This window comes from Cynocephalus volans, chromosome 17 (assembly GCF_027409185.1).
Source record: "Cynocephalus volans isolate mCynVol1 chromosome 17, mCynVol1.pri, whole genome shotgun sequence".
NCBI classification, from domain to species: Eukaryota; Metazoa; Chordata; class Mammalia; order Dermoptera; family Cynocephalidae; genus Cynocephalus; species Cynocephalus volans.
In genome coordinates this window covers 2453676-2480226 of record NC_084476.1, presented here as the reverse complement: position 1 = coordinate 2480226, position 26551 = coordinate 2453676, and the positions used below count along the sequence as shown (strand labels likewise).

At 45.4% G+C, this 26551-nt stretch overlaps 1 protein-coding gene across 4 annotated transcripts in view; it reads right to left on the bottom strand.

Moving 5' to 3' along the window:
* Positions 1-204: 204 nt before the first annotated feature.
* The window catches only part of CAMSAP1 (calmodulin regulated spectrin associated protein 1), a 74695-nt gene continuing 48348 nt past the window's right edge, over positions 205-26551 (bottom strand). For 2 of the 4 annotated variants that reach the window (XM_063081544.1, XM_063081545.1), the window contains 10 exons: positions 19079-19256; positions 16425-16516; positions 15834-15918; positions 12745-15175; positions 11662-11798; positions 10982-11190; positions 10485-10587; positions 8712-8827; positions 7900-8018; positions 205-3281 (listed from right to left, as the gene is read on the bottom strand). In XM_063081544.1, the coding sequence (XP_062937614.1) occupies positions 2979-3281; positions 7900-8018; positions 8712-8827; positions 10485-10587; positions 10982-11190; positions 11662-11798; positions 12745-15175; positions 15834-15918; positions 16425-16516; positions 19079-19256 (3773 nt within the window). In that variant the 3' untranslated portion in view covers positions 205-2978. Of the gene's footprint in view, positions 3282-7652; positions 7785-7899; positions 8019-8711; positions 8828-10484; positions 10588-10981; positions 11191-11661; positions 11799-12744; positions 15176-15833; positions 15919-16424; positions 16517-19078; positions 19257-26551 lie in introns of all 4 variants that reach the window. The other 2 variants (XR_010022101.1, XM_063081546.1) reach the window with 2 other exon arrangements.

Sequence of the window (26551 nt, the reverse complement as noted above, 5' to 3'; positions counted from 1 at the left end):
ACTGTGTCTCCGTCCCCCCTGATGCCGACAGACTTGGCCATGACAATGAGGAGGAAATAAAGCTACTGTCCTTTCCCAAACACTGACAGAATGACCGTGAAATGAAAACGTGAAGTGAAACTGTTTTCAAGATGCCCATTCTCACCTTTCACAGGTCAAACCCCACTTCGCAAAATAAATCAGAATTGTAAAAGGTTATCCAAGTTGATTAATTCTTAACAAAATTTTATTTCAATAAATACTGTTTCCTCCAAATAACAACTACAGTTTCAGGGAATAAATGTACAATCTAGAAGAATCTTTAGAATTATTCCACTTTTCAGTTTTGCCTGAGTGAAGAATATAGTTTGGGGCTGAAAAATCTGATTAGAGACTGTGCTGCAGTAGCATGCTTAGAAAGTCAAGTCAAAAGGACACATTGACAACAGTCCACCTTCGACGTGCACGCACACACACGCCTGCACACTCGTGTGGGGATAAGAGACTGCACACACATGTGTGGGGATATCTGCATGTATATTTGTAGAATAATGGGACTCACTTGAGTTTCACTTATCTTAAATATCCGCTCTTCTGGGCTCTCAGAATTCTGCCATCACCAAGGATTTACACATAATTGCGTCATATATTGAATCATTTGGTTGACATTTGCTTTACAAAGTTATATCCCAAACGGGCAGCTTGTCTTAAATAACACTGTCAGCCTGAGAGACCATGAAAGATGTACAGCCTCTCCTCCACAAGAAACCTGCAACACAACACATCCTATTGCAGCTGCTGTGGAAAATACACACCATTTATAGCAGAGCAACAACTGAACATTACAAACTAAAAAGTAATAATGATTCTACCACTGTCCAAGCCAGAAAGGACTAAAGTCGCCGACACAGAAACAAATTCTGTGTCTGCAACTTTTCATAATAAATAAGAGGTTGCTAGGCCAATGTCAAGCAGCAGGGAGTGCTTCTGTCCGTCAGCAAGCAAACGTGGCCTAGGGATGCAGGACACCAGCAACGTCAGCTGTACGTCAGTGCTAACCACAGACCAGACATGAAAAATCTTGCACATGAAAAAACAATTTTCAGGATGTTCCAAATATTGACTAAATACATCCAGAAAATCCAGAATTTACTCAGAAGTTCAGCAGAAATGCAATTTTCCAGCTCTGTGCCAAAAATACCTCTAACCATTAAAAATAATTAAATTCCACTTACTTCCATAGGACTATGTTAAATAAAAACATGAATCTAACTCCTTCAAAGCAAGCGGTCAAGTGACAATGAGTAAGATAAGCCATGACAACCTCACACACGTGATTAATATAAAGCAGTTTGTTACTTTATTACATTTTAGTGCTTTCTTAAAATGAATATGGTAACATAGTATCTAACACACAGAAGGAAAGCACACGTGTGCAAGCGTGGAAACCACGTTCACTTGGGACGGCTACACTCAGCACTTGAGAAGCCCCACGGCCTGGATCACTTACTCACAGTACAGAGCAGCTGCCTCTAGCACAATATATACAAAATCCCAACAGACTACACCTGTCTTCAAAGGACTGAGGAAACCGAGATCAGACCTACAACTCTTCTAGTGCTTCTGTACTGTCCCCTCCTTCTGCCCGTACACACGTTGACCCTTTCTATCTAAAACTATGTAACAGTTACACTCGTCTAACTTTTTCTCTCTATTGATCTTGACTTTCTCTGCAGTTCAAGATAGATTCAAGTAACACTCCCAAGAAAACATGTGCAAAACTAACATAAGTGGCGTGAGGATCTTCCAGCAGCTGGCCAGCCCCACAGGGGTCTCAGCAGCCGTGTCCTGTGCTACAACTGGGCCAGAACACACCTGCTCCCCGGGAATGTCTGCTCTGTAGAAGGTCAACCACCATTGGGACCGACAAGGAAAAAACCAAAGCCATTCCACTTGGAATTCTAGATAATTGTAAATAACCACTTAATTGTTTTTAAATAGGCAACAAAACAAAATTATCAATCCAAATTGAGAACCACTCTCCTCTTAGAGCATGCTGCTCTTCCAGAAGCAAGGATCAAGACAGGACAAGTCATGATATAATAAAACCACTAAAGGAACTGTCAGCTTAAGTGCATCATCTTTAGGAGAAACATGCTCAGAGTGAAAAATATTCTACTTTACCAAAATCTGTCTTTATTAAAGTGAACAAATCATTAAAGCACTATCCAAACCTTGATTAACGATGGCTGTAGTGGCTCAGCTTGCCTACTTTAAATGAGGCAATGCCAGCTGACAGAACCATTCGCCATCCGCATGATTGCGTGTCAGAAGTAATCCCCATATGTGTAAACGTTATTTTAGCAGAAGACAGACTTTGCAGATTTCAGTGCTTTTAGTGAACTGATATTTTCAGTAAACTTTTTCTGAGCAGCAAGGAACAAGAATTTTTTTCAAAAACCTTAGAATTGGATATAAATGTTGGCAGTAGACACAATCAATAAATATCATACAATTTCTCAAATGAAAAAGATTTCCCATTATAAGTCCCTTTACTCAAGACATTCGAGTGTCCCGACTGAGATCGCGTCTCAGCCTGTAATCACAGGAACTTATAGTGGCCAGCACACAGGTGCCAGGTAACGTGCAAAGGGGGCAAGTGAGAGGCAAAAGGGCCAAATCGATGGCGCTGGATTTATGCTGAAGGAGACCTTCGAGCAAGGAGATCTGCAGCCCAGGGATCTCGCTCCACGACATCCCTCGTCCAAGAGCCTCGGTGGCAAGCAGTGACCACAGCAGCCTCGAGCCTCTGAAAACACATCTTCCGCTCTCGCTCCGCCTGGCATCCTGTGTGTATTGGGAGATAAGGGAGGGGTTTCCTTTTGTTGTCTAGAAGTCTCTTTGAAAAAGGTCTGTGATTTACACACTTCGTACCCAAATGGATGGAAGTAATAAATAAGGATCCTGTGGCACACCTTTCAGACTCGGCCGCGGAGGCATCATTTACGAGTCTGGGTCTTCTTTGGCACTGAGGGCCGCTTGGGCTGCCACAGGTGGTTGTGAATCGTGAGTGCATCCACACTGACAGACATGGTTTTGGCTGGGATCAAGTTAAACTGTTTTCGGTCTGAGCTATATTTGTACAGTTTATCAATCATTTTCTTGGTGATGCTCTTTGGCCCCGTGCCAGTGAGTTTGTAGATTTCTTCGGTGTCAGGATAGTAGCAGTAAAGCGCCCTGAACTGGCAGCCAGCGTCACGAAACAGTATGATGTAGTGATTGGCGTCACACTTCTCCAGCTCCTGCGTCGAGGGAGGAAAAGAGACAAGAAACCCTTCAGAGCTGCTCCAACCACCTCAGGCTCCCACAGCAGCTCAGCAGGCCCTCCACCAGAAGGGGCTGGAAGCTAGGCAGCCAGCCGCTCCTGAGAGCTTGCTCACATGTCAACTACAGCCATCCTATTCATAAAAATCACGATTTACCCATTTAATGGAGCATCGTATGCCACTGAAATTTTACTTAAGAAATCCAGGCAAGCAAGGGAAAGATGCTTTTAAGATTAAATGAAGAATCACATGAAAAGACACTCAACATCATTAGCTTCCAGATACATGCAAATCAAGACCACAGTGAGAGACACCTCACACCCACAGGCTGCTGGGACACAAAGATCGACAATGATGGGGGTGGGGGGGACAGACACGCACTGCTGGTGGGACGCAAAGTGGTACAGCGACATGGCAGCAGCCGGGCAGCTCTTCAGACCACCACACAGCAGGAGCACATGGCCCAGCACTTCCTCTGTGCGCACACACTCGAGAGATGAAAACACACATCCACACGAACCGTCATACACAGAAGTTCACAGCAGCACTACCCATAACAATGAAAAAGCAGAAACAACTCAAACGTCTATACACTGGTAACTGGATAAATGGAACCCAGCCTGTCCACATGGTGGAATATGGGCAACAAGGAGGAATGAAGCTCTGAAACACATGACAACACTGATAAACATCAAAAATATGACGCTGAGTAAAAGAGCCACACCCAAAAGCCACATGTCGTGTGATACCATTTACACAAAATGTCCAAAACAGGCAAATCCAGCGACAGAAAATAGAGCTGGGGGGAGGGGAGCAGTGTGGGGCTTCTTTTTGGGGGATGAAAATGTTCTGGAATTAGACAGTTGTGACAGCTGTACTCTTCTACGAATACACTAAAGTCCATGGAACTATATACTTTTAAAAGGGTGAATTTTATGGTATGTGAACTATATCTTAATAAAGTTACCAAAAAGGGGGGGGGGGTTCTGAAGCAGATATGACAGATTTGTTACTTGTTAGTGTCTGTTCTAGTGTTTAAAGTGTGAAACATTTTTAAATGTTTTACTAATTTCAAAAAAATAGATCTTCCTTATGCTTGAAAATATGAGCACATTTATCTAGCTTAACCTTCCACCCCAGCAGTTCTCAAAGTGTGGTCCAGGGATTCCTGAAGCCTAGTAAGACTCAGATGCTGTCTGCCTTCCCGCTCTCATCTCTCATGAGCACGCAGTGGAGCTTCCCAGAGGCCACAGACGCATGGCATCCCACAGACTGCGTGCAGGAGCACCCAAGACTCCAGCTCTCTTCTACAAAGCCAGGAAGGAAAAAGATTCGTAAAAATGTAGAACAGTGCCACTCTACTATGTATTTTTGTTTTAGGAAAGTTATTTTTCATAAATATATATTGTTTTTGTCAGCATACAACAGGTTTATTTTAAGTAAATTTTTTTTTAAAAAAAGATCAAGTGGAAAAAGCAGAATCCAAAACCACATATACAATCTGAGTTCAACGACATGAACACTGCTTAAATATGAACAGAATCCCATGCCAGTAAGGAAGACACTATTAATTTGGAGGGACAGGAGTACCATGGGGAGAAGACTTTGTCTTACTTTATGACTGTGTTGCCTGTGCAATAAGGAAGGGAACGTGGTCCCTGTGGCAAGTGGTACAACGCAGAAGCTGGCATCACAGGAGGGCCTGTGAGGCGTTCCAGTCACAGCTGACTGACAGGAGGGTCCCCTGTGCCTGAACTGCTGGTCTTCACTCTGGCCCTGCCTTCCTTTCACAAGTCTAGAGCTCTAGTACGTGCTACACAGAGAAGGTGCCTTGTGACTAGCCCCCAGTAAAAGCTCTGGGTGCTGAGTCTCTAATGGGCTTCCCTGGCAGAAACACGGTCCACGGGCTGCTGCCCTTCTGCTGCTGGGGCAAGCATGTGCTCCACGTGACACTCAGGAGAGGCGGAGCACGCAGAGGCTCCAGACCCACCTGCGTTGTCTTCTCCCTTAGTGCTGGGCTGCATGTCCCCACCACACAGCCCTGAGCGCGACTACACACTGAGGCCCAGAGTCCTTCTAGCACCTCCTGAATGTGGTGGCGTGATCCTAGGGACCGCTGAGACCCACGTGGCAAACGAGTTTGTCTGTACGGAAATCTACACAGGAAGAACTAACATGAGCACAGGCTGCTTTTGCACCCAGCCAAATGAAAAACGTGACTTTGGGGGTAAACATTCTCAGTCTAGACGATCTGCACTGTCAAGAAAAGGATGCATCTGTTCTGAAGTGGGTCACAAATTCCACATGCCATCTTAATTTTTACAACTAAAGATAACTAATAAGGACCAGAGGTTGGTCTTAACTATTAAGAAGCAGAACTCTGGACAGAAGATAGGCTGTTGCATAATTTTCATTCATTCCTTTGGAAGCCCTTGAGCCATGTGGCTGGCCACCAAAGGCCCCTCACAAATGAGGCAAGGCTCTGCGTCCTCTTCCCTCGAAGTCCACTCCTGCCAGGCTAAAGAACTGTGAACTGCAGATTCCCATTTCCAAACGCCTCCCTGGCTCCATGGCAGGCATGCTCAGCTGGGCCGCAGGCATCTCCCTCCTTTCAGCCACTCAAGCCCAAATCCGGGGTCAACTTTATGTCCAGTCTTACCACCCACTATAAAACTAGCAACCCCAGAGGCTTTGCCTTCCACATGCATCCAGCAGCCGGTCACTCCCTTCCCTGCTGCTCTGGCCCTGGCTCCCATCCTCACACACTCCCAGTGGCCTCCCTCACTCTCCTGCAGTCTGTTCTGACCCCATTTGTAAGTCGGGGCAGTTCCTGGCCCTCCCCTGCCTGCACCTACATCTGCCATTCCACCCAGAGTAAAGCTGAAGTCCTGCTGCGGTCCACAGAAGCCCTGTGTGACCTGTCCCATGACCTCTGACCCTGCTCCCCCCAGTAGCCCCCCCAGGTGTTCTTCCAGCAACGGGCTCACTCCCACCAGTGGGCCTTGGCACATCTTAATCCCGCCTGCCTGGGACATTCCTCCCCCAAATCTGCACACTCCTTCCCTCCCCTCCTCAAGTCTCTGTCAAATGTCCCCTCCTCATTAAGACCAGCAGTGACCTGACTACTGAGCACTGCAGTGGCTCCGTGGGGCCTCCAAGCCCAGAACTCCTGATGCTGCTCTCCTTTAACTTTTCCAAAGTACCTATCCCTTCCCTTTCCAACGTATGGCTCTCGGGCCTCTGCATGGCCTGTACCACAGCGATGAAGACCACAGAGCTGTGAGCACTCACCGTCTGGCCCTTTCCAGGTGTCGTTTGCAACTCCTCTACTGGATGATGACCCCCTTAACGCAGCTGTTCCTGTTGGGGCCCAGACTTTGGGTTTCTTCACCAATTTATCCCAAGGGCCTGGAACAGCACCCAGTACAGGGCAGGCATGCCAGAAATACTCATTAAATGAATGAGGGATCCCCACACTCCTTTACCTCCAGACTGAAAGCCTCTAGCTGATAAGGGCATATGAAGTCACGACCTTCACCCTCAATTTCCAACTGCCTTCCAGACCTTTCCTCCTGGTGAGGCCACCATCATCTCACCTTTAAAATGACGGAAGCTGGCTCTCATTCCACAGCAGACGTGGCAGTGCCACCCTCAGGGAGATAACAGTCCACAAAACAAAGGCAACTAGCATTTTACCCCAAGATAAATTTCCCATGTCTCCAGTGATCCAGACTCAAACCAGGAGTGGCTCCGAGCCCTGTCACCCTCTCTCAGCTCCTCCTCCCTGCGACAATCCCGTGGCCTTCCATGGCTGTCCTCACGAGCGTAATACAACTCCCTCCACTCTGCCTCCATCACATGCCTCAACTACCAAGCCAGCTCCACTATCTTTCTCACTTTAAAAAGAATATTTAATCCAAGTTTCCCACTCCCTGCCCAGCCCTGAAAGACCTGGGGCCCCTGCCCCTCCTGTAACTGCCCCCCACTCAGCCTCACCCCACTAGACAGGAGAGTCTCCCACCAGCCGCCAGACCCTGCCTCAAGGTCCCAACTCTGTCCCACGTGGGACGTCCACTCGAGTTCCTGTTCACCTGAGTCCTACCTTACTGTCAAAATTCTGCTCTTCCTGAAGGCCAACCCAGCTCCTACAGCCCCGGGAATTCTGTGTACCATAACCTAGGATACGACCATGTATCCCTGCAATCACTGAGAGAAAGGTCTAGCTGCTATTCAACAGTAGAGTAATTCAAAATACAGGTTGAGTATCCCTTATCCGAAACTCTTGGCACCAAAAGTATTTTGAATCCCAGATTGTTCTGGACTTTGGAAAATCTGCATTATACTTACTGGTTGAGCATCCCTAATATGAAAACCCCAAATCCAAAATGCTCCGATGACCATTTCCTTGGAGTGTCATATTGGTACTCAGAAAATTCTGGATTTTGGAGCATGTTGCAGTTTGGATTAGGAATGTTCAATCTGTAATAGAGATAACTCTCTTCTGTAAATAATTACAGGTGTTTAATTGAGAACCCTCAGTTTATAAATACTTTGTATTTTACATAAAGACTTGCTGGAGAAATTTGATACTTGCCTCCAATATTGAATTCTTGTGAGGTTCATTCACTTTCCCAGCCAGGCAGCAATGGGAGATAGCATTATGAATAATTGGTTTGTTCGACTTGCTGCTTGGCTCCTTGAAGAGTTTGGGACCTAAGAAAATCAGGCCAACATTTGCAAAGTTAGTATTCTAAGGCATGAACATACACCCACCACAAAACCAAGAATTTCTCAGAACCAAGCAATACACGGGCTGAATCACAGATATTTATGATTTTTTTGAAAATGGAAAATAAGAATCACTTCAAATCTATTTGAAAAAATTCTGAGTTATAAATTTTTTAAAAAACTAAATAAAAGACTAAAGTAATTAATAACTTATCCCTTTTCTAGTTTTAGTTTCTTCACTATCAAAAAGTCAAGGCAGACAGCAGGGGACAAGTCAGGAGGGGAGTCAGGCTTGGGAGCTTCTACAGCCAAACAGTACACCCATTTCAAACACCAAACAATGAAAAACAGCTCTCTTTCACTGAATAAAAACATTTTATTAGAAAAACACCTTTCAGGGGCCGACCCTGTGGCTCACTCGGGAGAGTGTGGCGCTGGGAGCGCCGAGGCCTCGGGTTCGGATCCTATATAGCGATAGCCAGTGCACTCACTGGCTGAGTGCGGTGCGGACAACACCAAGCCAAAGGTTCCGGTTCCCTTGCCGGTCACAAAAAAAAAAAAAAGAAAGAAAGAAAAACACCTTTCAGACCACACTAAAGAGCAGATATTTTACAGTGCGCCACACACAGGTATGAGGCTATATGCACAGTGACCTCTGAGGAGGGCGCTGGCCATCACCTGTGTACTCGGCCACCGAGGCCAGGGAAGAAGCTGCCGATGCAGTTTCCCAGTCCCGGTCTGTGCTCCTGCTTGGGTTGCGGCTCAGTATGGGCAAGGCTTCCATCGATTCAACTCTGCAGACAGAAAAGCCAGAGGACAAGGAAGTTACAGCCACGGGCCACACCTCCTCTCACCAGCACTAGCCAGTGGCTGCCACCTCTGGGTTGTCCTGGCGTGGCCCACTGCAAGCCAGGGCAAGCCTAGCAGCAGCGCTGGAGCCTCCGGTGACCATGGAGGAGCTCCCATCAGCATGTGCTCCCTCCCAATACACACTCTGGGCAAAATACAAAAGCAAATACTTCGGGCACTACAGAGTGACAAAAGCTGCCCCTTCCCCAAGAAGGTCTGCTTTCATGCAGCTTGTGTCCGATGGCACTGCCCCAGCCTCAGTGCTGCTGGCTCAGGAGGCCAGAGGACATGTTCAGACACCTGAACTGCTGCTGAAGGAAGGGCCACGGTGACCTGAGTCTGAAACCTGCACCTCGGTGCCTCTCCAATCCCTGGTGGGCCTGAGCTGCACCCTGCATGGAAACCTCCACTGGGCAGAGCAGAAGCACATGCCAGAAGGTTGGACACAGCTGCTCAGAGACATCAGCAGCTGCTGTTGACAGGGAGGCAAACAGGCTTGGAGTTTGGATCCAGCCAGGGTAAATGACCACCGGAACAAAAACCCAAACAGAATCCCCAGTCCCTTAGAAGTATGATCCACACAGCCGAGAAGAGAATGAAAAGCAACAAGACACTTAGAGAGGCAGGAAAATACGACCCACAGTCACCAGAGCCATGGCAATGCACACACACACATACATAAATAGAGGGCCATACAGGTGGAGGGAGAGCCCTCGCTGCCGCAGGCAGCCACCAACTCCAGCAGAGGAAGCAGGAACAAGGAGACCAGCAGAGGTCACTGAAGCCCTCGAGCAAAAGTTAAGTGATGTCCTGATGGGTCCCAGTACCTCCTCAAAAATTACTTTTTAATCGCAAAGGAAAAATTTTAACAACCACTAGAAAAACATAGCAAATGCCACCTTAAAAGATCCACGTAGACATGACCAGTTTTGGCAACTGCTTAGGTAGAAAACACCTCACTTCTGTGCTGCTCTAGGCAAACACGCACCTAATCATGGGGAAGCCCAAACTGGCAGGCAGCCTACAAAATAACTACAAAACAACTTATCACACATGTCAAGGGCAGAAAAGACAAAGAAAGGCTAAGCAACAGCTCCGGGCTGAGGGAGACCAAAGAGACGCAGCATTTCAATGTGATGTGTGGTGCCAACCGGGATCCTGGACTGAGGAACAAACACTCAGTTGTCAGGGATGCTATTGGGACAACTGGTGGCCCCTGAGCGTGGACTGCAGGTCACATCAAGTGCTGGTTTGATAACCGTGGTCCTTGTTCTGGGAAATATACATGCAAGCATTTATGGATACAGGGCTGGACGTCTTCACCTGACTCAGATGAGTAAAGACCGCACATGCATGCACAGGACAGGAGGGTACAGGGGGAGAGAGGGTGACGGAGCAAATGTCATGAAATTACCCAACTGGTAAACTCAGTGAGGGCACTTAGGCGTTCCTTGAGAAATTACTGCAACTGTTCTGTAAATGTGATAGCATATCAAAATTAAGGTCACAAAAGCATCTAACAGTTTTGAAAGCTGGAAGTTCCATTCTCCCCTTCTGAATATGACCCGGCCCACAACTGGCAGTCATCTCAGGCCCCCTTACCGCTGAGAAGGTGTGCCTCCCGAGTGAACGCTCTCGGGCTCTGTCGTTGCTGCCGAGGCCAAGGACAGGCTGGAGCCAGACTGAGTCTGGCTCAAGTTATCAGCTGCCAGAGACAAGAAACAGACGGTCCGTGAAAACTTCCAGCAGACACATATTTGTTCCCTAAACACATGGATGTCCTGCCCTAGGATGCAGGAGAGAGGAGCAGGCAGCAGCCCAGCCTCCTGGCCATCAGACATCTGCAGCTGCGTCACCCCCTCACCCCCGGCCCAGGGAAGCCTCCCTGCATCCGGAAGCATCCCAGCAGACCGAGCCTGAGCACTGGTCTCAACTTTCTCATCTCTCAGACAGAGACAATCATCCCCACCCTTCCCACCTCGCACAGCTCTTGAGAACACCCAACAGGGACGGAGAACAGGAGCCCGCCCTACAAAGCAACAAAGCCTTTGCACGCGTGAGGGACGACACGGGAGGAGCCACGTGGCGAGGCTGCTTACGGGTGGAGGAGCACTTGGTTGCTGAGTCGCCACACGACTCTTCTCGGTGGACTGACTTTGGCCGTGGCTTCTTGGGCTTGGATTTGGGCTTGCCGAGGCCTTGCTCTTCTAACATCTGCTGCTGCTTCCTTCTCAAGTACTCCTGCTTGATGAGCTCTCGCCGCGCCTTCTCCTCCTCTTTCCGTACCCGATCTTCTTCAGCTTTGCGCCTAAGAGAAAAACACATCCAAAATAATCCTGAGTTAAAAGGGACCCTTCTGTAGAATAAATCTACCAGACGCCACCTCCAACAGCCAACACACAACTCGCCCAGCACTCGACCCGGCACTTTCCTTGGATTCCCCCTGATGGTCACTGGGACTGAGGGTGGGCCAGTTTCTACAGGAGAGGAGCAGGCCCTGGAGTCGATCCACCCGTGTTAATAAAACTCAGCCTTGCTGAGGAGCGCTGTGACCACAGGCAACCCACTTCCCAAACTGCGCAGCAGCGCCTGAGTGCTGCAACAGGACGCAGCACATACAGCCCACGGGGCTCGTATGAACATGAGACCATCATGCAAAGTGCTTAAACCAAGTGATGGGGACACAAGACCCCTCGATGCGCACTCCTGTGGACCGCGCATGATGGGGAGGACACTGGATATGAGGGCTGACTGGGGGCCACACGGGAGAACGGGCTACCGGGTTTCGTCCCGCTTGAGCTCAACTTCGGCTTCCAGCTGCTGCTTCCGCATGCGCGCCTCCTCAGCCTTGCGCTGCTGCTTCAGGAGGAAGGCCGCCCGCTTCTTGGCGAGTTCATCTTCTGCTTTCTGTTCATCCTGCAACACAGACACCCCATGCGCCATCACGGGAAACACCCTGCACAAGCCAATACAGGACTTGTTTCACCGAGCAGCAGAGTTTAATATTCGCTTAGAAAATTTTCATGCACAGACCAAAGATATTTTTAGTCTTTTTTAAACTGATGAACAGACATTACTTTGTAGACTCTAAAATACAAATGCAAAAAAAACATGCCATTCAAAAGGCATTCATTGTCGGCCAAACTTCCAACTGTCTCACACAGAATTCAGTTTGCCTTAAAAACCACACATTTATTTCCAAAATATGAGCTGATACTAAAGTTGATTATTAATTTGTTTACATTTTAAAAGTACAAACACCAAATAAAGCAAGCATCTGTTGATAAGATAAATGTGGTGGTTCTGTGTCACACCGTCCACTTTCATAACAGCCAGGAAGAAAAGCAGATGCTATTAAAATGAAAGAAGTCCTCACAGTTCATGTTTCTCTTCATTTCTAAGAAGATTGTAAGAATAGCAAGATAGAGAGGAGCAAAAATGTTTGTTCGAGTTTCTGTACCTGTCCAGGCTCTGTGCCAGTGTCGGCAACCTCAGCACACGGGCCACAGCTGTCTGCCACCGCCAGTGTTTGTAGGGCCTTTAAGCTATCAACATTTTTTACATTTTTAAATGGTTGAAAAACCATCAAAAGAAAAATATTTTGGGATATATGAAAATGACATGAAATTCAAATTACAGAGACCACAAAAAAGTGCTTCACCAGCACACAGCCATGCTCATTCCCGTGCATACGTACTGTGGCGGCTGTGCCTGGCAGAGCTGAGTCCTGGTGAGAGACTCCCATGGCCTCCACAGCCACGCCCATTTCCTCCCTGCTCTGACCTTCAGCCCTTTGTAATGCCCTCACAATGGAGATGGAGGGAGAGACCCCACCTCAAACAAGTGCTGCCAATTCCTTTACCTTGAAGAAGAAGCCAACCCCAGGCTTCTGGTCCCCTTCACTGGTAAGATCCGTCGAGCCATCGAGGCTCGCCATCTCTCCATCCTCTTCGGAGGCCTTCAGGTCTGCAAGGTCCACTTCAATGAGGCTGGCCTTGCTCCGGAGTGGTTCTTCCACATGGACATTCTCTTTTCCTGGGGTATCCGCGGAGCTCAGCCCTGCCTCTCTCCCACTGGTATCCAGAGCTTCTTGGAAGCTCATTTGTTCTGATATGATGTTTGCATCTTTGGAAGAAGACAGAACGAACGTCCGCTGGTTGCTTTCATCATGGAGCCTGTAACTGTCGAAGAGACACCTTTCATGAGGGTCACTGCCAGGGTCTGCAGCATTCTCCACGCCTGGGCTGGAGGGCGTCCGAGCGTGGTTACTCGGGGGGAAGGACCTCAAATGCGGGAGAGTCTCTATACTGGGTGTTGGGGTTTTACTTCGAGAAGAGCCCTGCTGCCTGTCTTTTGGGACCTTCAGCTCAGCTGGTCTTCCCGAGCGAGAATTCCGACCCTGACCAAGACGAGGGGGTTTGCGGTGACCAGACACTCCAGTTGGAGAGAGCGGCTCGACAAAGTGGATTGATGCCTTCACTTTTTGGTCCTGTGAGCTATTTTTAGAACATGGAGTTGGTACTGTAGGAGATTTCATAAGAAGTTGTTCTTGCTGCTGAGAGATCTTTAAGATAGCCTGCTGCAGTGTGCTAATGGTTTCATTAAGTTTCTCAATGGAAAGGTCACATTCATTCATATCTACAACCTCACCAATGTTATCTTCCAGGAGAACAGCAGAAATCACCTTATTTTTCTCCATATCATGTACAGCAGCAGGGTCTTTTGGTTTATGCTGCTGAACAAAAGCCAGGCCTTCTCTGTCCACACCTTGAGATTCACTGAGTAGACCTTCCTGCTCTCCCCTCATGAGCAGCTCCTCAGCTTTAGAAGCCCCATCCTCAAAGCCCTCTCCGTCGTGTTGAGAACACCCCCGTGCGAAGTGCTCTGGTTTAAGTGGCTGAGCGACAGTGCCAGCCTTGCCCTTCTTCACCACATGCAGAAACGCAGCCTTGCCCAGCGTCAGGCGCTGCCGTGCCGACAGTGCCTCCATCTTCTTTTTCTGGGCCTCGATGGCCCTGCGCTTCTCCTCCAGCTGCATGTGCAGCTGCACCAGCTCAGATGCCAGCAGGCTGGCGGGGTCTCTGCCGGGCCTGCCCGGGCTCTGCTCTCTCTTTTGTCTCCATGTCGTCAGAGGCGCTGGGCCGCTCTCTGACGCATCTGGCGTGGTCTTCTGGGAGCTGCTGGTGCTGGACTTGGTCTCGCAGCTGTTGAGTCTCTGGAGCTTCCTTTCCGCGAAGCTGGTCATCTTCACACTTCCGCTCGCCATGGAGACGCTGCTGATCTGAGAGGCTGTGCTCAGACACGGGCTGGAGCGGCCACTGGCATCATCCTTGTCCTCGTGCTCCTTCACCTTCATGTCCTCCTGCAGTTTGGCTGATTCTTCCTCACCAATGCATGCAGTGATGACCACTGGACGGTCCTCGCCAAGAAAGTCATGCCCAGCCTCCTCTACGTCCACAATGTCAGAGTCAGAATCCTGCCTCAAGACAGTCCATGGCTCTGAATCGTGGCAGTTGGGGCTTTTTGAGCAACTAACATATAACCCTCCCTCTGAGTCTTCGTCGGCCCTGCCCACATGAAGGAAGAAGCCATCAGCAGACTGCCCCTGAGATAGGGGATCTAATCCACCAATGGCCAGAGGCCCACCATGAGCTTCTCCTACAGCTTCTGCTGCCTGCAGCCCTGCCTGCAAGGGGTCGACGCCTGTAGGAAATTCTGAGCAAGGAATTGGGGTGAAAGTCCTATTCAAGTCGCGACCACTGTGACTGCTGGTCACTTTCTTTCGTACCAAGGGTGGGTGGCCCTCGCTGGACCTCTTGGATGTGATGCTCTTAGGTCTCCCTTCTCCGAGTTCATCTTCCTTAGTAATAATCTGCTTCTCTTTTGCTGGCTTAAGCACTGCCGGCATCAAGGGCTCCAAGAAAAAACTGTCAGGCTTGCTTTCTAAGATGTCCACCTGCCTCTGTGGAGACCTGGCACCTGCCATCAGGCATAAGGCCCGAGGCGAGGCCCTTGGGACGTCCGGGTCCCCACGGTGGGGAGCCATCTCTGTTCTAATTATGGCCACAAGTTCTTCCTCCTCGTCCTCAATACTGACATTGTTCAGAAGGCTCTTCCCATTGGTCTTTATGACTGCAGGGTGTGGCTGGTTCTGTGGGGTTAGGTTCACGATGTTGGATGCCAAGCTGTCCTTGCTGATGGAGCGGGCCAAGCTGACAGTGTCACCGGAGCTGGGATCCATGTCGCAACTCACAGCATGATGGAGCACAAAGGGCGTTGGCTGGGACACAGGCCTGAAACACAGGGAAAGAAACCCACTGGATATACCACACTCAACACAGACTGAGTGACCAGAATACCAATGAAAAGAGAACATGAAGCTCACATTCGGAGACTTAAACAAACCCTCACCCAGAGGAAAAGAAAATCTGAGGTAATTTTAACTTAGTGATTCTCAAACATTTTGGTCCCAGGATCCCTTTACACCCTCAAAAATTACTGAGGACCCCAAAGAGCTTTTATTCATTATATTTATCAATATTAATCTCTCCTTATCATACTAGAAGTTAAAGCTCACACATTTTTAAAACATTGATTTAAAATCACAGTAATAAGTCCACCACATGAAAATGACTATATTTCCTAAAACACAAAAGCATATACTGTAAAGAGCGGCACCACTTTACACATTTGTAACCTCTGATATCTGGCTGGACCCTCATATCTGATTCTACCTGTTGCAATACCAAATGTCACACAGCCTCTGGAAAATTCCACGGTATGCTCACAAGAGAATGAGGGTGGGAAAAGGCATTTAACATTTTAGCGTTGTTATGAAAATAATTTTGACCTCATTAACTCCCTAAAAGGGTCTCGGTGCTCCTGAGGCATCCCTGGACCACTTCTTGAGAATGCTGCTAGAAGCATCTTTGACACATAGGGAGTGATCACCTGGTTTTCTTTTCTGGCCACGCTACGGCTGCACCTCGTGGCTGACCATCGACACGGGTTAAAGAATGAGATCGATGTCGCTGATCTGCAGCAGAGGAAGTAATAAATGTGCTCAGTGTTAAGTAACCAACTTTACACCATTTGAAATTCTTTCAGCACAATAATCATTTCTCCAGAAAATTAACCATAATTCCATATACCAAAGCTGCTCAAGGAGAGCAGACAATCAACAGTATTTGATTGGTTCTCAGTAATTCCAAGGATAAGTAATGTGTGACTCAACAGTAATCAGTCCAAACATGAAGTAAGGTAACTTGAGTACAAGTGAACTTCAATATACATACATCCTTGCTCAGGTACAATGAAGCAATTTTGTGTATACTACACATAATTTGACTTCGGTGATATTTTCACCACAAGACTATAAATTCTAAAGTAAATCAATGCACATTGAAATTTATTCCACTACAGTCTTCTTAACTGACATCATTACATCAGAATAGATTACTGAATTCTCAGAAGCATTATCTTACTAAACCACAGGGAGCGGAAATTAGAGAAAGGGACGATGAGAGGAAAATGACGTCTCACCAGGCGTGTCCTCTCCCGGTGCCATTTTTTGCTGTTTCTGTCTCAGGGGTAACAGAGGATGGGACGGGCTAAAAGCAGAAGTTCCTTTCCCACTAGATGGACAAAAAATTCAAGAGAAAACAGTTTATCACACTTGAAGTTGAAAAGCAAATGCAAAAGAAACTACAAAGACCATCATAAATCCACACCAATGTGTGAGAAACTCACAGATTCGTTGAGAAAAATTAATTACTATAAAAATGAACCAAAACAGTACAAGAACATCATATATTTGGTATAAATATCCAAAAACTGCATTAGAGGACATAGCGACTCCTGTTTCTGGTCTGTAATACAACCAGTTTAAAATTTTAACAGCAAAATTCCGGTAAGCAATTAGGATTATCTGTTGAGATAAGCAAAAGGAGAAACAGGAAAAGTGATCATTTGAAAACACGATTTTCAAAAATGCATACTACTGGTTCACAAAAAACCAGAGAACTTCAAACACAAAGGAGACCATAATGGTAATCGCAAAGATAATCCCCACTGTATTAAACCACAACTCTGACATGGTGATGAGAACTTGAACATGAACCCACCATAGAGAAGCAGGAACGCTCCCACACAGCTGGTGAGAGTGTAAAAACGTAAATTGTTAGAGACCGATATGGCAACGTCTGTGAAAAGCTCTGAGTTATTCATGTCTTTTCTCTTTCTTGGATCAGGGCTTAAGAAACAGAATGACCAGAGGCACAAAGAGCGCACAGGTGTGAAGACACTTGGTCCTGGTGAAGAGTGTGCAGAGAAGGTGCTGCTCGCACGCACAAAGCTGGGTGCTGTTTTAACACGTTGATACACATGGAACAAGTACCGGGCAGCACCTGCCACCCTGCTGGCACCAGTGCTCCACCCCCACCCCAGAAAACATTGCAATGGCAGTGATTCTGGCTGTTTCATTTTGGGGAGAATTTGGCAAAGGGACAACTCACAAAGGTGAGGGTCGGGTGGAGGGAACTGCAGGGGACAGCTCAACACCCTGGGTTGTAGCTACCATGCCTGGGCCTAAAGAGGCAGACACAGGGAGAGGTCACCCAGAGCCCAAAGAGAAAGATACCACAGAGACAGAATGAAAGAAAGCCAATGAATGAAAGCACCATGGGGAGAGACAGTCAAGGATGCAGGAGCCCAGAGAAGCCAGGCAGGAGGGTGGGGGCATAACAGTGCATGGCTCTGTATACGGGCAAAAGCCATAAACCTCCAGCCTACACGCTGGCAGAACAGTGATTTGCAGCAGAAGAATTTTCAACAAATGGGAGAATCTTCACCACATATTGTCAGGTGAAAAAAGCAGGAACAGAATGTACACAACACCAATTTTGTTTAAAACTCAACTTCCTGTGTACACATACACATTGCGTATTTTGGATCTGACGATGGAGAAGCAAAGAGGAGAAAGGAGGCTGAGTGTCCACACTGGGCACCCACACGTGCAGCACTGGCCTCAAGTGTCTCGCCCTGCTCAGTGGCTACCTGTGCCCACAGGCCTCAGAGGCACAGCTTTCCCCTCTGCTTTGAGCGCTGGGTCTTAAAGCTCCTGCATACAGAATGTGTCCAAACCCCTCCCTCAGCTCCCCCCACCCTCAGGCCTGTGCCCCCTCCAAAAGGCCAGCGCCTCAGCAATGAGCACTGCCTGCACTGCTTCTCACGCCCAAGACCCAGAGCCTCAGCGACTCCTCCCTCCCCTCTTATCGCTGGCCAAACAACCTGAAACACAGAGTTTGGTTTATGCCACACTGTCTCACTGAACCACTCACTTACGTGGATTATTTTCAATTACTTTTGAATACTGTTTGAATCTTAAATCCCAATTCAATCTCCACATTTTAAAAATGGCTTTTCATTTTAAAAATATCTTCTGCCCATGCAGGTCCTTGGGGACACTGACTTGCTCTAGGCTGGAACAAGCCACCGGCCCTTTGGCTCCTACGCACGAAGGTCACACTGACTCCAAGTGAAGATCCCTTCATCCTCTCCCCAAATTTTGGGAGCGGTCAACCCACCCTGGATATGGTTATCCAAATTAGGTCTTAATGATAAAAATTCATTTTCAAAAAAACACTTTTTAAACAACTCGATTTTTATACCAGCCATTAAATAGGTCTATTTACTTTTTCAGGAGAACCAAGTTAACTGTTCACTGAAGTTAACGAAGCAAATTGATACTCTTTATGATCAATCACAAAGAGTGAAGAACTCACATTACTTGAAATGCAGAACACTTCCTTGTTTATATTCCATCAGACTATGATACGAAGCAGATTTAAACTACTCAATTTTTCTAATCTTTAGATCATTTTTAAAACAGTAAAATATATTACAGAAAAGAGAACAGAGAAATATCTTTTCCATAAACAGTGTTAGAATCGGATGCATAACCTTTACGGAATTTCAAGCTAGCGGACATAAGAGGCTAGCATCATTCCTGGCCTCTGGGGAGGGGACTAAGTGGGCAGAGGGGCAGGGTGGGAGGACAATCCCACCTTTTATAAGCTACTCTTTTGTACTTTTTGCATTATCTATTAAAAAAAGATAACTTCAATTAATATTTCAAACTAACACAAAAAGGGAAACAAAATGGTGAATTAATTCTGAAAGGAGAAAGACAGACTTACAGATATTCAGATTCTTCGGGGTGTAGGTAGTACCTGTGACAGCCTTCAGCCGGCAGCTGGGCGGGGGGCTGCAGGTCGGCTGGGCTCACTACAGCAGGGCTGCCCATGAAACTGCGTTTGGTTGCATTGGAGATAGGTACAGGAGGCCGACTGCTTTTTTGGTGTAACACTGTTTTAGCTGCAGAAATAGCAATTTTACAGAAATACTCATATTACAGTTGCAATACTAACAAGCATAGAGAAAAAACCCTGCAGCTTTTATAGGCACTCAAATAACTTTTACTTGAAACCAAACTTCTCAGGGAAAAAAATGGTTTCAGGTTTAACAAATGTACTCTGTAATAACAAGCACTACAAATATTATACCGAAATAAATACCAAAGTTAGAGGATTCGACACAGATCAGAACAAGAAGAACTGACAAAGAACATAGCCAGCTGCTGGGTCCTATCTTGTAACCAGCATCCAGCATCTGCCCTGCAACTCCTCCACCAGAGCTGCTTCAAACCCATGCTCCACCTACCATCCCACTTGGTGTTGGATATGATGCCATGCTGCCCCGTCCTCCTCAAGGAAGACCTGCTGCTGCAGCTGCAAAGGCCACCTGGCTCGGCTCAGCTCATGACGAGCCAAGGCAGGTCAGAGAGGCCCCTCTTGGGGACCAGTGTGTGAGCGGTTGCTTTGGCAGGTCCCTTCAGCCCCAGCCCCTGTGGGGCCAGTTGAGGTGCTCGGCCTAGCTTGCAGCTCCACTCCCACCAGCCCACACCTGCTTGTCCACCTCCCTCCCAGAGGCTCAGCCCTTAACAGTGACTGTTCCCAAGGCTGCTTCCCAGAGAACTCACCTGCAGCAGGTGGTGTCAGGAGCAGCTCAAGGTGAGAGACAGGCTTTGGAGCTGGGTACCCTCCCTGCCCAGATGGCAATGAGGACCCACCAGTGGGGACCCATGGGAGGGAACACACTAGCTGACATGGGGACAATGGGGTGAATGCTGCACCAAGCTCCACCAAAGCTCCATGAAAAAGATAAGGAAGGTTGTGAGACTGCAACAGGAAACCAAAAGCTAGGAATGAAAGCTGACGGTACAAAGCTACACTCTACTGCAGCCAGGAACCAGGCCCAGGACTGAATGGCTCCCTAGGAGGCCAAACCCCCAACCTATGAAGGCTGCTATACCAAGGTCAGGCCCTGGATGGGAAGGAATGAGACTATGACACACGGGATATGGACTTCTGGGCCTTCAAATTCTCAGATTCCCTGGAACTCTCTGAGCCTGCAGAAGAGGGCACTCCTCTCTGTTAAGAGCCACCTGCCCTGTGCTTTGGGACAATGCAGAGAACCCTCTCTCAAGATGACATATGCCCCCCCCCAAGACACTTATAATCAAATTGTCAAAAGTCAAACACAAAGAGAATTTTGAAAGCAGCAAGAGAAAAGTTACTCATCCCATACAAGGGAACCCCCATTGGACTATCAGTAGATTTCTCAACAGAAACCTGAGGGCCAGAAGAAGGGCCTGAAAGTGCTGAAAGAAAAAAAAAAGTCAACCAAGAATACTATACCCAGCAAAGCCATCCTTCAAAAATGAAGGGGAGATAGGACTTTCTCAGACAAACCAAAGCTGAGGGAATTCATCACCACTAGACCTGCCTTACAAAAAATGCTAGAGGGAATTCTTCAAGTTGAAACTTGAAACAGGAGGACACTAAACAGCAACACAAAGATGTAGAAAGTATGAAACCCATTGGTAAAAGCAAATATATATACAAAAACAGAATACTGTATTACTACAACAGTGGTGGGTAAATTGCTTTTAATCCAATTATAAAAGTTAGAAGACAAAAGCATGAAAAATAATTACTATAAGTGTACTTTGTTAATGATTACATAATATAAATAGTTGTAAATTGTGACATCAATAGTACATAATATGAAGGGGGGGAATGTAAAAGCTGATTGTTCTTGCATGCAAGTGAAGGTAAGTTGCTATCAGCTTAAAACAGACTGCTACAAGATATCTTATGTAAGCCCCAATAAACACAAAGAAAATACCTATATAGAAGTTCCATAAGAGAAAAAAGAGAAAGAAAACAAAGAATATCGATACAAAAAACAAGAAAACACAATTGAAGCCAACAAGAGAAAAAGAGGAACAAAATAACACAAAAAACAGGAAACAGTTAACAAAGTAGCAATAGCAAATAGTTCTCTATCAATAATTACTTCAAATTTAAATATAAATACCAATCAAAAGATATAGAGTGGCTGAATGTATTAAAAACCAAAACCCAACTAACACTGTCTATAAAGAAACTCACTGTAGACTGAAGGACACACGTAATGCTGAAAGTGAAGAGATGGAAAAACATATTTCATGTTGTTCAAATGGAAACCAAAAGAAAGCAAGAATGGCTATACTTACATCAGACAAAAAATAGACTTTAGGTCAAAAACTCTCTAGAGACAAAGAAGGTCATTATGTAATGATAAAAGGGCCAATTCAAATAGGAAGGTACGGGCCGAGCCCGTGGCGCACTCGGGAGAGTGCGGCGCTGGGAGCGCAGCGACGCTCCCACCGCGGGTTCGGATCCTATATAGGAATGGCCGGTACACTCACTGGCTGAGTGCCGGTCACGAAAAAGACAAAAAAAAAAAAAAAAAAAAAGCAAATAGGAAGGTACAACAATTGTAAAAATATATGCATCCAACATCAGACCTAATTATATAAAGCAATATTGACAGATCTGAAAGGAGAAATAGACAGTGGTGAAGTTTGGATGTGTTGTCCCCTCCAAAACTCATGTGGGAATTTGATCGCCAATGTGGCAGTGTTGGAAACTGATTGAGTCATGGGGGCAGATCCCTCATGAACAAATTAATGCTCTCCCTGGGGGAGGAGGGGTAGTGAGTTCTCGCTCTATTAGTTCCTGTGAGACTTGATTGTTTAAAGGACCCTGGCACCTTCTCTCTCTCTCTTGCTTCCTCTCACCATGTGATCTGCTTGTACCCGCTGGCTCCCTGCCACTCTCCAGCATGAGTAGAAGCAGCCTGAGGCCCATGCCAGATGCAGCTGTCCCAGAATCATAATCCAAATAAACCTCTCTTCTTTATAAATCACCCAGTCTCGGGTATTCTGTCATAGCAACACAAAATGGACTAAAACAACATTCTTCTTATGTACACATAGACCATTCTCCAAGAGAGGTTATGTGTTAGGCCATAAAACAGGTCTAAAATTTAAGAAGATTAAAATCATACCAAGTTGGAGGAAAATGAAGGAGAACACCTGTTAAAGATGGAGGCACTCTTGCTCTCCAGGATTCAGACTGTCAGCAGAAATGCAAAAAGAGACTAGGTCAGCAAAAATTCGCAAAGCTTAACCACAAACCACAGACTTCCTCTTGAGTTACGTAGGAGACGGGAAGGTATGGGAGGGGTTTACAGCTGGCTAAAACATATATAAGACATGCCTTTACCCAGTAAAGTTGCTTAGTGTGTGCGCTAAGCCCCAGAACTTTGTGTCTGGTCTCTGGTTGACCACCTCCCCAGGCGGCAGCTCCTAGCTCAAGGTACGCTCCTTGAGCAACTCACCTTGCTGCACTCTCTTGGCAGGGCTTTGTGCGGCACTGCTCCCTGAGGGACTCCTGGCAGAGACTAAGTGTCCTGCCTCCTGAGACCCCCAGGACCAAGAGAAAAGTGCACCAAGTATGTTTTCTGACCACAATGGAACAAAACTAGAGAACAGTAATAGCAAGAAAACAGAAAAATTCACAAATATGTGGAAACTAAAGAACACACTCTCAAATAACCACAGAGTCAAAACGGAAATCAAAAGGGAATTTTTTAAAAATCTCAAGACGAACAAAAATGAAAACGCAACATATCAACACTTCTGGGATACAGCAAAAGCAGTAATTACTGAGAGGGAGGTCTACAGTGATAAGCACCTACATTAACAAAGAAGAGAGACTTCAAATCAACAAACTAACTTTACACCTCAAAGAACAAAAAAAGAAAGAACAAACTAAGGTCAAAGTTAGCAAAGGAAGGAAATAATAAAAATAAGAGCAGAAATAGATTAAATAGGGAATAGAAAAACAATAGAAAAAAATCAACGAAACTAAGCTAGTTTTTTGAAGAGATAAAATTAACAAAACTTTAGCTAGACTTAACCAAGGACAAAAGAGAGAAGACTTAAATAAGTAAAATTAGAGGTGTACATTTCAGATGCCTCAGAAATAAAAGTGATCATAAGGAACTACTATTATGAACACTTATATGCCAACAAATTGGATAACTCAGAAGAAATGGGTAAACTCCTGGAAACATGCAACTATGCAACCTACCAAGACTGAATGAAGAAGAAATAGAAAGCCTACACAGACCAATAACAAATAAGGAGACTGAAGTAGTAATCAAAATTTTCCCAATAAAGAAAAGCTTTGGAACAGCTAGCTTCATGGGTAAATTCTAACAAACATTTGAAGAATTAATAACAATCCTTCTTAAACTCTTCCAAAAAATAAAAGAGGGGATGCTTCGAAACTTACTTTATGAAGGCAGCATCACACTGATACCAAAGCAAGAAAAAGACACAAAAAATAAAACCATCCAATATTTCTGATGAACATAGATGCAAAAATCCTCGATAAAATACTAGCAAACCAAATTCAACAGTACATCAAAAAGATTCTGCACAATGATCATGTGAGACTCATCCCTGGTTCAACACATGCAAATCACTGTGGAATACGACATCAATAGAATAAAAGATAAAAACCACATGATCTTCTCAAAAGTATGCAGAAAAAGTACTCGATAAAGTTCTACATCCACACATGATTTTAAAAACTCTACATAAAATAGGTACAGAAGGAACTTACCTCAAAACAATAAAGGCCATTTATAAAAAGACCACTGCTAACATCATAATCACTGGTAAAAAACTGTAAGCTTTTCCTCTAAGATCTGGTACAAGGCAAAGATGCCCATTCTCACCACTTTTACTCAACATAGTACTGGAAGTTCTGGTCAATTAGGACAATTAGGTAAGAAAAAGAAAAAAAAAAGGCATCCAAATTGGAAAGGAAGAAGTAAAATTATCGCTACAGATGTATGGTCCTATACATAGTAAACCCAAAGACTCCATTTAAAAAATATATTAGAATTAATAAATTCAAAAAGGTTGCAGAATACAAAATCAATATATAAAAATAAGCAGCATTTCTATACATTAACAGTCAACTAAATGAAAAAGAAATCAAGAAAACCATCCCATTTATGATTGCACCAAAAAGAACAAAATATTTAAGAATGAATTTAACCAAGGGTGTGAACTATCTATACATTGAAAAAGATAGAACATTTATGAAAGAAATTAAAGAGGACACAAGAAAATGGAAACACATCCCATGTTCACAGAGTGGAAGGATTAATATTGTTAAAATGATCATACTATCCAAAGCAATCTACAAAGTCACTGTAAATCTCTATCAAAATTCTAATGTCATTTCTCACACAAATAGAAAAAAAAACAATCCTAAAATTTGTATGGAAACACAAAAGACCCCAAATAGCCAAAGCAATCTTGAGAGAAAGAAGAACAAAGCTGAAGGCATCACACTTCCCGATTTGAAATTATACTACAAAGCTATAGTAATTAAAACAGCATGGTACTGACATTAAAATAAGACACACAGACCAATGGATCAGAATAGGGAGCCCAGGAAAAACCTCACACATATATAGTCAACTAATCTTTGACAAAGGCGCCAAGAACACACTGGGGAAAGGACAGTCTCTTCAGCAGTGCTGAGAAAACCGGATATCCGCATGCGGAAGAATGAAACCGAACCTGTATCTCACATTATATACAAAAATCAACTCAAAATGGATTGAAGACTAAAACGTAAGACCTGGAACCATAAAACTCTTTGGAGAAAACATAAGGAACAAGCTCCTTGACATTGGTCTTGGCAATGATTTTTTGATTACCACACCAAAAGCTCAGGTAACAGAAGCAAAAATAAGCAGGTGAGACTACATCAAACCAAAAAGCTGCTGCACAGCAAAGGAATGATCAACAAAATGAAAAGGCAGCCCATGGATTGGGAGAGAACACTTGTGAACCATGTATGTATGAGAAACTCATGCAACTCAATAGCAAAAGAGCAAACAACCTGACTGAAAAATGAGCAATGGTCTTAAACAGACATTCTTCCAAAGAAGACATACGGACGGTCAATAGGCACATGAAAAGTTGCTCAACATCACTAATTATCAGGGAAATGCACATCAAAACCACAATGAGATACCACTTCACACCTGCCAGGATAGCTATTATAAAAGAGATAAGAGATAACAAGTGTTGGCAAGGATGTGAAGAAAAGGGAACCATTACACACTGTTGGTGGGGATATAAATTAATATAGCTGTGATGGAAAAGAGCACAGAGGTTTCTCAAAAAGTTAAAAATAGAATTACCATATAACCCTTCTATAACTCTTCTAATACAAACCCAAAGGAAATGAAATCAGTATCTCCAAGAGATACCTGCACTCCCATGTTCACTGCAGCATTATTCACAATAGCCAAGATATGGAAGCAACCTAAGTGTCCACTGATGGACAGCTGGATAAAGAAATTGTGATATACACATCATGGAATATAACCCAGCCTTAGAAAAGAAAAAGAAAAAGAAAACTGTATCATTCTCAACAACATAGATGAACCTGGAAGACATTATGCTAAGTGAAATAAGCCAGATACAGAAAGAAAAATACTGCTTGATCACACTTTATATGTGGAATCTAAGAAAGTAGAACTCATAGAAGCAGAGAGCAGAATGGAAGCTGCCAGGGGCTGGAGGGTGGGGGAAAAGGAGATGTTGGTCAAAGGGTACAAAGGGTCAGTTACAAGATGAGTAAGTTCTTGGGATCTGAGAAACGGCATGGGGACTATAGTTAACAACATATCATAGACATGAAATTTGCTGAGTGTACCTTGAATACTCTGAACACACACACACACACACACACACACACACACACACAAACACAAAGGTACCCACAGGAACAGACAATGTTAATTAGCTCCACTGTGTTATCAGTTCACTATGGAAATTAAAACATCACATGGGACACCTTAAATATAAACAATTTTAATTTAAAAGAATTTTTAAAGGCTATGATGTGCCCCTGCAGGACCTGAAGCCCCCCCACCTCCATGCCAGCTGCCACATGGCAACCAGCAGCCCACTCGGCTGCTCTCTACAGCTGCACAGGGGATCCCTGATGACCAGAGATGAAAAAGGAAAAAGCCCAAGCTTGGTTAACAGATGGATTGATCCAGAATGCAGACAGACTCTGCTCTCAGCCACTCCCACACAAGGACAATGAGCACACACGGGGCCAGAGGCAGGGACGGTGACAAAAGGCACAACTCCCACCTGCCAATGCTGCTGCAAGGACCAATGC